Raw genomic sequence first — 12,287 nt, forward strand, 5'->3', positions numbered from 1 at the left:
GGGGTCAAGGTGGCGAGTCTACGCAAATTCGGATGGCCTCCGTCGCGTTTGTTACGATTATTAGAACTAAATAAAAAACAAATTTGGCATTTGGTAGTTTTCGTTACAGCCGTGGAACTAAAACTTAATACGATGAATCTATGCGAATTCGGTCTTTAACGTCACGTTTTTTACGATACCGGAACTAAAAAAAAAGAAAAAAACTATATTGGCATTCAATCGATTTACGTTATTTTTGTTATGTTTCTTGAACTTAAAAAACAATAACATAAACAATAAAAAAAACTAAAGTGACCACTGAGGTGTCGCCAAGTGGCCAAATCAGACACTTATAACACCAAAAGTCTTATATACATATATATTAGTAATGTGTTTTGTGTCTAAAAAAAGCTAAAACGATGACCGACTCATCAAATATCGACACATGCTTTACATCAATAATACGTCGCATATAGTTGGAACTTCCAACACTATTCTAGTTATAAAATCTATGCTACAATTCATAGTGGGATTCTACAATCCCTTCAAGATACCACTTAACTATATGATAAGTATTATATTTATTTAATTGTTATAATACTACTACTACTACCCACGTGGGAGACTTTACATAAAGAAGTCTTTATATAGTTCATGTTTCTTTGAAGTTAGGTCCCCTCCTTGTATTAATCTATTGCCATGTTACTATTCTTTTATACATGTACTTTTAAAAAAATAATAAGTTATTCAACATTTTCTGTTTATCTCAGTTTAATAATACTAAGAAAAGAAATGAAAAAAAAGGAATACATAATAAAGTAAAGAATGTAAATGACGTTAAAGTAATTCATAATAAATAAAAAACAAATAATAATAACAGGTAAAAGATTAAAAAAAATCAAAATAGGAAGTGAGCGTAAGATTTCAAGTTTGAATCCGATCTCAATCGGGTTTTATTGCAGTGGCCTCTCAAACGACGGGGTTTTTTTTTCGAAACAAGAGATTAAGTCACCCATTGAGCCACCCAATTCTTCCTGTGATCATAGATGTATAGTTGATATAGTTATTAAATGCGCTAGGCATCTTCTAGGCACAAAAAAAGCGTGAGCATGAAAAAAAGAGCACTTAAATAAACATAGAATGCCCAGACACTCTGTACGTGGTGATCCAATGGCTAAAGGTCATCGCCAGCTGGCCCAACCCAGCCATACGGAGCTCTTAAGCGTCTCTAAGTTATCTCCAGTTTCGGGTCAAACCCACCCACCCACCCACCCAAATGCCAACTGGTGATAAAACCCGGTTGCCCTAGGGATTGAACCGGAGATCACATATATCTCAGTAAGCCACCCATTTCCCTCACAAAATTGTGTAAGTGTGTGTTTAACTTGAGTCTCCATAACTCCATTAAGAAACCCAAGCTCTCTACCACTACACATTAGAAAGTACAGGGGTACATTGTGTAGCTAGACTTTTTATTCTTTATTTGTTTGTTAAAAAAACAAAAAATATATTGGTAGTTATTATTAAAATTAGTGCAAATCAGACTTAGGGTGTGTTTGTTTACTTCTTATTGGCACCATTCAGATGCAAATATCTGAATCGCTCAGATGTATGAGTGTTTGGCAACTTCAAAGGTTACAGAATGAAATCTTGAAGCACTGAATGGATCAGATACAATAAGAGTCTGAATGAGATATTGGACAAAAAAAACCCACGCTTCTCATCCATTGATGAAACTAAAGGGTGAGTTTCATGTTTTGCGCCGGCGCCGTAAAATTTAATTAATAATAATAATGTTATAGTGAAACAAATCTGGATCAGTTTAAAAGTTCGCTGAATTTTACAGCACAAAACGAATATTATAATAATAATAATAATAATTATTATTATTATAAATTGGATGTGACTAAATGGTAAAGCACACACTTTACTAGTGAGAGGTAGGAGGTTCAAAACTCACTATCACCAATTTATATGGGATATATGAGGGATGACCCTGGCTTGCCAGGGTTTGAGTCCTGATCTCACCCGGTTTTACCGGCTCCTCGCTGTCGTGCCATTTGGCGGGCATGGGGTCGGGTTTTATCCGGTGAATCCCTCAATAGGTGGACCGCTAGAGGCTCCGTCCATCCAGACTAGTGGCCGGCTCGGGCTATCTTTAGCTAATGGGGGCCGCGTACGAAGTCCCGGCGTTACTTAGTTGGCCGTTCAAAAAAAATAAAATAATAATAATAATAATAATACTAATAATCTTACTATATAATAAATGAAGATCATTTTTAACACGTGTCACACTCTCCTTTACTTTGCTATCGTGTCAATCAAATAAGAATCCACGGCTCCACGCTCCCTGCCTGTTTGCAAAGAGCTGCTTCCACCTTCACTTTTGATGTTATCCAGTTTATCTATAATTCAAAGGAGGTACCTTTTTGTGTTTTTGTTTGGAATTACATTTACCTTTCTAGGAGGTACCTTTTGGACTTCGGTGTTTCATTTAGATAATAAGATTATGGATCAGTGATGAGTTTATCATGTATGTTGGTGTGTAAAATGGCATCTTTGGTTTTTAATCGTATATTTGAAGAGAGCATGAATTTACTTAAAAAGTTAAAAGAAAGTATGATATTGAGTAATGATGGTTTTTAAAACTATTCATATTATTTGATTTGGGGTTTTTCAAGAATAAACAAAATTGTCTTCGTAATCAATTTGAGTAATGATGGTTTTAAAACTATTTATTTTTTTAGAATATGTTTTGACCAGTTAGACGTTGCTACCGGGTATTCCTACAACTATGTTCGGGGTCATAACTGGTAATGTCGAATAAACTTTTTGATGAACTTTTATTTGGTAAGTTCACAGTCAATGTTTTAACTTGATTTAGTTGTGTAGTTTTTGAGTAAGTTTCCAAGAATGTGGTTAGGAGAATATGGATCTGGCATTCCAGATTAACTTTAGTTGGCGCTTATATGGATGTTTTTGCTGGTGAATGGACACAGAAGGTGCACTGTATAAAACTGATATTATTATAAATATTTGTATGTATTAGGCCTTGAATCATGTTGGTGGGGAACACGGGCTATGAATCGGCTTTGATTGTTTTAACGAACAAACTAATATGATTTTGATGTTTGGAGGCTGCAATTTTTATCATATTTTAAGTTGAGGGCTTGTGATTATATTGACTACATGGATGGCTTTCGGTGTTTCACATTTGACAAGGTACATATTGTTGTTATTAAATAAATGATTTATTAATGTTATATTGATTGATTTTAATGACTATTGTTTTTAGAAGAGTTACAGTAATTTAAAATTGCTAACAGAGTAAAAGATGATCTTCACGGTGGAGGTAAGGATAGTACAATTTGCCTTGATCACTCAAGCCAACCGAAAAGTTGGTCGACATGGTTTAAAGGCAACAATTTATGCGCATGAAAAAACTATCATATGCATTTTTATTAACATTTATAGATTTACTTTTACATATTGAATAAGGGTGGCATGGGTCGGTTTTGGGCTAAAACTGAACAAAACCGAAATGTCGGTTTTTGAATTTTTGAAAATCATACAGGTTCGGTATTTTCAATTTTGTTATTTGAGCTTGACGATTTTGGGCCGAAATGAAAAAAAGGTGGCTAATAGTTATGTTCGGGCCTAATTTGTTTGTTAGTTAATAATTAATTGGTTGTTTTACACTTGGGCTAAAATATTTGGGTTGAACTAATATTAAAATTAAACTATTATAAGTTACTTAAAATTAAAATAATATATATATAAGTTCGGTGTGGTTCGTTTTTTCGGTTTTAGTTACATGAAAAACCAAAAACGAAAGTTAGCCTTACACCTGAATATATTAGTTATTATGATGCTGGAAAATCTAAAATTTTAGAATGCACTACTAGACTAACCTTATGTGAACATTTCTGTTAACTTAATTTTTCAAGTCATAGAACCTGACCCGCTTCGTTTTTTAGCTAATATTTGTTTGACCCATTTGAAATGAAACACATCCCAAATTGACCCATTATATATTTTACTTTGTGCAGGAAGCATACAGGAATTGAGTAGTGGAACGGTTGAACTAGACGGTGTTGTAGGTCGAGTGACACTTTTGTATTTTTATTGTTTTGTACTTAGTAATTTGGTATTATATATAAACTTACAGAGTTAAAATATTGTGTTTTTATATGGAGCATATTATGTTTGTTTTTGATACACGGGCTAAACTAGTAATAATAATAATAGACACTAGTAATAATAATAATAGACACAGACAGTAAAACAAGTGTGGATCAGTTTAAAAGTTCGCTGAATTTTACAGCACAAAACGAATACTATTATTATTATTAGAATAATCCCCATATGGACCCCCACCATCAATTATTATTATTCTACATATCACTGAAACTTAAAAAGATTCCCTTCTCACCGTTGAATAATATCATCACTTTACAATAACAAGATAATAACACTAACAAATAAGTGAATAACAATAGATAAATATAATAATAATAAAAACCCAGATCACAGAAACTGTACACACCATGGATTCATCATCATCTAAGTCTCCAAGATTTATCACGCACCAGGCGTTATTCGCAGCCGTCCGATCAGGTGACGTGGCAACGATCAAACGGATCGTGAACGACGACGATGATAATAATAGTAATAATAATAATAAGGGTTTGATGGCGATGCAGAACGACGGCGGAGAGACGGCGGTGGCGGCGGCGGCGGCGGCGGCGGCGGAGAGTGGTGGTTCGGAACAAGTGTTTGATTACTTGATTAAGTTTTGTGATGTGGAAGTTGTGAAAATTAGGTCTAAAGCTGATTTTAATGCATTTCATGTTGCTGCTGAAAAAGGGTATTTAGGTAATTTTGCCCATTTACATTATTACTTTGTAATTTTGTTATTTGGTTGGGATTTGAGATTTGAGATTTTGGTGTTTTTGATTGCATCAAGATGGAAACTTTTTTGGTCCGTAGGGTGTTAACGAGTCGAGTTAACTTACAAGTGTTCGACTTTGAGCTTAGCTCAGCTTGTTACAACTTTTTTTTTTCTAAACCTTGAGCTCGGCTCGTTAGTATTTTTTTCAGGCTCAAGCTCGGCTTGTTTTAACTTTCAAGAGCTCGAGCTTGAGCTCAACTAGTAATTTGTTTTTTCAAGCTCTGAAAAAGGGTATTTAGGTAATTTTGTGGTTTACTTGGTTTTGTGAGTTTGATTGGATTGATTGATTTGGTTTTAGGGGTTTTGTTGTTTGGTTGGGATTTGAGATGGTGGTGTTTTTGATTGTATCAAAAGTGAGACATTTGGGTAAGGGTGTAAACAAGTCTAGCTGACCCCAAGCTTGAGTTTTAACTTACATGGGCTTGTGTGTGAGTTTTTTTTTTCTCAAGTTCGAGTTCAAGCTCGGCTCGTTTTGACTTACAAGAGCTTGAGATTGAACTTGGCTTGCTTCGAGTTTTTTTTAAAGCTCAAGCTCAGCTTGTTAGTATTTTTTTGGCTCGAGTTCAGTTCGTTTTAACTTACAAGTGCTCGAGCTCAGTTCGTTTTTAACTTACAAGAGCTCGAGCTCTGGTAGTGAGATGTTGGTGTATTTGGTTTTTGATTGTATTAAAAGTGAAATATTTGGGTAAGGGTGCAAACGAGTTGACCAGAGTCTAGGCTTGACTAGGCTAGAGTTCGGCTTGTTTAAAACTTACAAGAACTTGATTTCGAGCTCGGCTCGTTTTAACTTACAAGAGCTCGAGTTTGAGCTCAGCTCGTTTTTTTTATATATATTAACTCGAGTTCGGCTCGTGAGTGTTTTTTAGAGTTTGACTTGTTTTAGCTTACAAGAGCTCGACTCGTGTTTCAAAATTTTCAAGCTCTAGCTCAGCTCGGGTTTTGCTTGTTTATTATCTATCAAATAATTAGTATGCATTTTTAACTATTGTTATATATGTTTTGTGAAAAAGCTTAACAAGCCTAAGCTCGACTCAAGCTCTTGTGCTATGCCGACAAAATACCGTGAAACCAAGCCATTAGTAAGTAGTAACGGTGTGGCTTTGTTCGGTTTCAAATTTAAACGGTTTGGTTTTGGTTTACAATGGTAAAAAAACTAATAATAATGATTTGACTCACTTTTGGACCCAAAAACCGTCAAAACCATACCATGAACACCCCTAGGTTAAAGCAGTGAACCGCTATAACGATATAAACACTTTCTATTTTATCATTCGGGTATAGAAAAAGATCATGTTAGGGGAGAAATGAATTGCCAATAACTGATTCTCCGCAATCAACAACCAATTCTCCGCAATAAACTGCGTGCAGGGCTGTTGTAATTCTATGCTGCCAGGGGGAATTCGAATCTCGCCGGGTTAACTAGGACTAGAATTGCGGAATTTCTACGTGAATCAAGATCTAGAAAAGGAAGTTTTCCAATCACTGACTCAAACCCATTGTCAAATTCTACTCGAGGTGGGCTCTTTCATCGGCCTCTCTTGGAGTTGCCCGAGTGTAGGGCCTTCTTTGCCAAAGTAATGGGGCCCTTCCAATAGGAGAGTTTTTTTTACAACATTTGTTGTTATAATCCAGGTATTGTTCAAAAGCTTTTGGCGTTGTGGCCCGAGCTATGTAAAGTATGTGACGGGAAGAACACGAGCCCGTTATATTCAGCAGCAGTGAAGGATCATCTGGATGTTGTAAAGGCCATATTAGATGCAGATGCTACTTGCATAAGGATAGTGAGAAAGAATGGTAAAACCGCACTGCATACAGCAGCAAGATACGGTAAAACAAGCATGGTAAAAACGCTTATTGAACGAGATTCGGGAATTGTGGCGATTAAAGATAAAAAGGGTCAAACTGCACTTCATATGGCGGTCAAAGGGCAGAGTACTGATGTTGTAGAGGATTTGTTGAATGCGGATCCCTCGATTTTAAATGAGCGTGACAAGAAGGGTTGCACTGCTATTCATATAGCTGTTAGGAAATGTCGACCGGAGGTACATTTTGTTAATTTGTTGGTTATTTCATCGTCTTTATCGTGTGGGTAAACGGGCCAAAACAGGCTCAGGTCGAAATGTGTCCTTATCAGGGCTGGCTGACCGTTACAATTCATTTTTTTTTTGAAATTTGTAATGACAGATATATCAAGTGAAACGGGTCATTCTGGCCGGCACGGCCCATTAAGCAACCCTATATAAAATCCAATATTTTTACATAAAAGTTAAGAGGTCAACCTGGCCAGGCCCGTTAAGCAACCCTTTATAGAATCCAGAAGTCAACCTGGCCAGGCCTGTTAAGTAAACCTTTATAGAATCCAAATTTTTACAAAAAAGTTAATAGGTCAACCTGGTCAGGCCCGTTAAGCAGCGCTACAGAATCCATCTTTTTTTACAAAAATGTTGATTTGTCGGTCAGCCTGTTAAGCAACCCTATATATATATATTATCCAATATTTTTTACAAAATTGTTAATGGGTCGACCTAGCCCGTTAAGCAACCCTTCACATAATACAAATTTTAACAATAATGTTAATGGGTCGGCACAGTCTGTTAAGCAGCCCTATATATAATCCAAATATATTTACAAAAATGTTAACGGGTCAACCCGGTCCAGCCTGGCACCATTTGTTTTTCACAAAAAATATTAATGGGTCGGGTCGGGTCGGCCCGTTAAAAAAAACTGTTGTATTTCATTCATTTATACCCTTTTCAAAAGCTTATTTGAAAATTATGGTTAAATTGTTCAGATTGTAAGCCTGTTGCTGAGCTACACCTCAATTAGTGTGAATGTAATCAATCATCAACAAGAAACCGCCATGGATATAGCTGACAAGCTGAGCTATGGCCCACCGAAGTTAGAAATCATGGAGGCCCTAACCGAAGCTGGTGCCAAACACGCTCGCCATGTTGGCAGAATTGATGAAGAAATGCAACTCAAACGGACCGTTAGTGACATCAAACACGAAGTCCACTCGCAACTGTTACAAAACGAAAAAACACAAAGACGGGTTTCGGGAATTGCTAAAGAACTCAAAAAGATTCACCGTGAAGCGGTTCAAAACACCATCAACTCGTTAACAGTCGTTGCGGTTTTATTCGCATCGATAGCTTTTTTGGCAATCTTTAACCTCCCGGGCCAGTATTGGAACTCGGATAAACGGGCCGGTGAAGCCCATATAGCCCACACTACAGCTTTTCGGGCCTTTTGTCTTTTTAACGCCACGTCTCTGTTTATATCTTTAGCGGTCGTGGTGGTTCAAATCACGTTAGTGGCGTGGGACACACAGGCCCAGAGACAGATCGTGTCGATTGTTAATAAGCTAATGTGGGCCGCGGGGATTAGTACGTGTGGGGCGTTTTGTTCGATTGCTTTCGTGGTGGTTGGTAAAAGGAGTACTTGGATGGCTGTTACAATTACGGTTGTTGGTGTACCAATTCTTGTGGGGACACTTGTGAGTCTGTGTTGGTTTGGTTTTAGGCCACGGTTTCGGCCTTCTGGTAACGATTCTCAGAGACGGATTAGGAGGGCGAGTGGAAGCAAGTCGTTTTCATGGTCGATTTATTCGGCTAATATTTCGGACGACGAATCTGATCGGGAAAAGATATATGCTTTGTGAATGTTGAGTTTGCCACTAATCCTTAAAAGAGATCTATTCGATAATCTCTTGTGTGTTTTGTAGGCTATGTATATATTATTAATGTATAGGATCCGAGTTTCAAGTGTTTAAATCGATGATCTAAACATTGTTGGTGTAACAATGTGTGTGGCTAAAGAGGCATTTTCACTCATTTTGTATCTTTGCATTATTGTGTCATGAGAATGCGCCGCCGCGCTAGTTATCATCATTTGCATCAGGAGTTATCATCATTTGCATCAGGATGTTTGACGTACGTGATTTATAGTTTCATACGCTATAAATATGATCTGAAGACAATAAACAATTGTCATTGATAATCTTTGTAGGTCGTGTAACAGGTCAAAAGTGTTAAGGTCACTTTGTGTTGGCTCAAAACGGGTCGCTAAAAAAGTATCAATTTGGTTATGGTAAAATGGTTTCTCACCTCGTCGACTCATCTAATTGACGCATTAGTTTATATAGAGATCGATTGAACGGTTTGTATTCATTAGTAACCCTATTATTCAATTAATTGTGCATGTAAACATGGTGTCCAAGAACAAGTATGATATCGGTTTTTATCAAGTTGAGGATTCAAGATCATGCATGGGCCAATAAATTATACATGTACACATTATGTAAAGTTTTATACTTTTTGAACTGAGTTCTTATTATGAAATTTAAAACCAGTAAATAACCTTGCAGATTAAGTAACACACTTTATTGCTATGAAACACAAAGTACTTACACAAACATAATAAGATAACATTTTCTTGAAACAACATATTTAACAACAATAAAAACATTGAACAACATACTTAAGGTAGATATGAAACACATAATTCTAGTATCTTTGAAGTCCATGATATAAGTTCATCATCCTTGAACACGTTCACTAAAAAGGGTATCTACAAATATCAGAATCACGACAATAGAGTTATGAGTGTGTAAATCTAGAGCAATACGTTTTCACTAAGTTAATAATTTTGACAATTTTTTATATTTGTGTAAAGGGAAATGATGTGTGAATAACATTTATATAGTTATGTAATAAACTTTGTTACTATCTCATTTCTGATAATCATTTATAATACGGTGTATTTGAATCTAAGTATGTACCTGCTTCTTAGAAAAACGTCCTCTTTAGGCGAGCAAGATTCACTAGAGTTGACACTGTTAGCCAACCGTAAACATTTTCAAACATGTCAAAGTAAGCCACCCTCCAGCTCCTGATGAAGTGCAAACTCCCAAGTAGTCCCAAGAATCCAACAACGAACCCTGGGCCCATGCCAAAATAAAACCACAAGCCGTCATCATCATGATCTTCGTCTTTGCCAACATGATTAAATGATGAATTGTTTCCTTTGCAACTCCTTGATAATGGTAGCCCACATAGTCCGTCATTCCCCTCGTAAATATAGGGGTCCACAAAAGTCTGGAGCTGACTTCCAACCGGGATTGCACCAGATAAGTTGTTGAACGATAGGTTCAAGTAGCCTAGAAAGTTCAAGCTCGTCAAACTTTGAGGAATCCGACCAGACAACATGTTCATCGAAAGATCTAATGATTCCATTTGGCTTAGATTTTCAATCGTCAGTGGAATGTGCCCCTTGAGTTGGTTTCTTGAAAGATTCAAGCTCTTCAATCCGGCAAGGTTCATCAATACATCTGGAATTTCTCCTGTAATATTGTTTCTTGAGAGGTCCAAGGATTTGAGAAACTGTGTTGTCTTGGTGTTCCCTTCATAGAAGTCAAAATATTTTCTCCAAAAATATAGTCCCCAACATCATAGGTGTCTTCTAGGTTAACATGATCGGTGGCCATACCACTTAAATTCCGAAAACAACTAGGGATTGTTCCTGTTATGTTGTTTTGAGCCAAGCTTAAATAGTGAAGAATATTGAGGTGACAAAGCTGTAGCGGAATCTTTCCTGTAAACTTATTCGACTGGAGATTCAAGAATCTAAGGTAAGGTATGTTTTCACCGATCCAGAATGGTATAGTTCCCATGAACAGATTGTTCCCTAAATCTAAGGTGGCCAGTCCTGTCAGATTCTGTAACAATAGCGGAAGATTCCCCTCAAATATGTTGTTGCGCAAGTGCAATGACCCCAGCCCTGTAAGAGAACCCAATGAACTTGGAACAACACCGGTTATGGTGTTATCGGAAAGATCCATAGCAACTAGCGTTCCATAAAATTTATTTATCGAAAGATCCAACACACCGAGTAAATCATTGTCGCATATATGTACTGGAATTCTTCCAGTGAAGTTGTTTTTAGAGAGATTAACAACTTCCAGCGTTGAGTTCCTTATTTCATATGTTTGAGGAAGTTGTCCGGACAGTAAGTTATCGGAGAGATCCAGAATCTCGATGCTAGGACTCTTCCATAAGTGCCCTGGAATGTTTCCTGTGAAGCGGTTTCTAGAGAGAGAAACAACTCGCAAATATGGATTCATAGCTTCGTATGTTAGAGGAATATGTCCTGACAATAAGTTATCTGAGAGATCCAAAACCTGGATGCTAGGAATCTTCCATAAGGGTACTGGAATGTTTCCTGTGAAACGGTTTCTAGAGAGAGAAACATATTGCAGATTTGGGTTCATAGCTTCGTCTGTTAGAGGAATATCTCCTGACAGTAAGTTATCTGAGAGATCCAAATGAATCACATTTGATGGAAATGCAGCTAGTGGTCCCTCAGATTTATTTGAGTCCATCATCAGGACCCCGTCCTCTAAATAGTTAGTAGTGTTGAAATGAATTCGCGGTAGTTTGCCACTGATCTGGTTATTGGATAAATCCAAGTATCGAATACGAGACATAATGTTCTCAACCCATGGTGGTATTGTATCTTTAATACTTGTGTTTGAAGCCAATTCAGGAAGCGGGGTCCGATGTTACAGAAACTTGCAATAAATTAACGTAGTTGGAACGTAGCAATCCATCGAGAGCTGAAATTCAGCAATATATTCGATGACAACGACAAAATCTTGAGCCTTGAAAGTTGCCCAATACTCATGGGAACATTCCCACTCAGTTGATTATCATTAAGATATAGGTATTCTAGCCTCAAGAGTATTCCAAGACTTGCGGGAATAGGACCAGAAAACATGTTTCGCGAAAGGTCCAGATGAACAAGATTGACAATTCCATGAAAATCAGGAATTTTGCCATAGAATTGGTTTTCACAAAGGTTCAGATGCAAGAGAGCGGTAAGGTTTGATATCCAGACAGGAAAAGTGGAGTTGATGAAGTTGTAAGAGAGATCGAGTGAAGTAAGAGAGGTGAAATTGACGAATTTAACGGAAGGGATATTTGTGATTTCAGCATTTCCCAGGTTTAATGTATGCAAAGAATGAAGCATATTAACTCGATGGAACCAATCAGCGTGGTTACCGATGGTTGTACCCGATAAGTCCAGGTACCTTAATGATGATAGCGAAGAAACCCATCCCAAATGCTTAAACTATCCAAAAAAATCAGGAATGTTACCTGAGAAACGGTTAAAGCTCAAGTCCAAGTAACGCAAATGCTTCAAATTCTGTAACGATGGACTCAACTCACCTCTGAGCAATTTGTCTTTGTCAGGATCATGCATTATAAACTTGCCATTATATATTGGATCGAAAGACACTTGAGGTCGAAGATCAAGTCTGATTACATGACCATTTCTACCATCACACCCAACTCCATGC

General features: G+C 37.1%; 1 protein-coding gene across 2 annotated transcripts; it reads left to right on the forward strand.

The window, feature by feature from the left end:
- Positions 1-4,473: 4,473 nt before the first annotated feature.
- Positions 4,474-9,020, forward strand: LOC143587138 (ankyrin repeat-containing protein At2g01680-like). Of its 2 annotated transcripts, XR_013144826.1 has the most exons (4): positions 4,474-4,854; positions 6,563-6,972; positions 7,722-8,785; positions 8,834-9,020. XR_013144826.1 is itself a non-coding variant. In XM_077068514.1 (3 exons), the coding sequence occupies exons 1-3, from the start codon at positions 4,527-4,529 to the stop codon at positions 8,589-8,591; spliced, it is 1,608 nt and encodes a 535-aa protein (XP_076924629.1). In that variant the 5' UTR covers positions 4,474-4,526; the 3' UTR covers positions 8,592-8,826. The 2 variants fall into 2 exon arrangements, 1 of the variants encoding a protein (XP_076924629.1); XM_077068514.1 differs by lacking the exon at positions 8,834-9,020 and having other exon boundaries at positions 7,722-8,826.
- The last annotated feature ends 3,267 nt before the right edge of the window (positions 9,021-12,287 follow it).

The sequence above is a fragment of the Bidens hawaiensis genome, unplaced genomic scaffold (assembly GCF_021521415.1).
Source record: "Bidens hawaiensis isolate Kalapana, Puna unplaced genomic scaffold, B.hawaiensis_p1.1 tig00035159_1, whole genome shotgun sequence".
In the NCBI taxonomy this organism is placed as follows: domain Eukaryota; kingdom Viridiplantae; phylum Streptophyta; class Magnoliopsida; order Asterales; family Asteraceae; genus Bidens; species Bidens hawaiensis.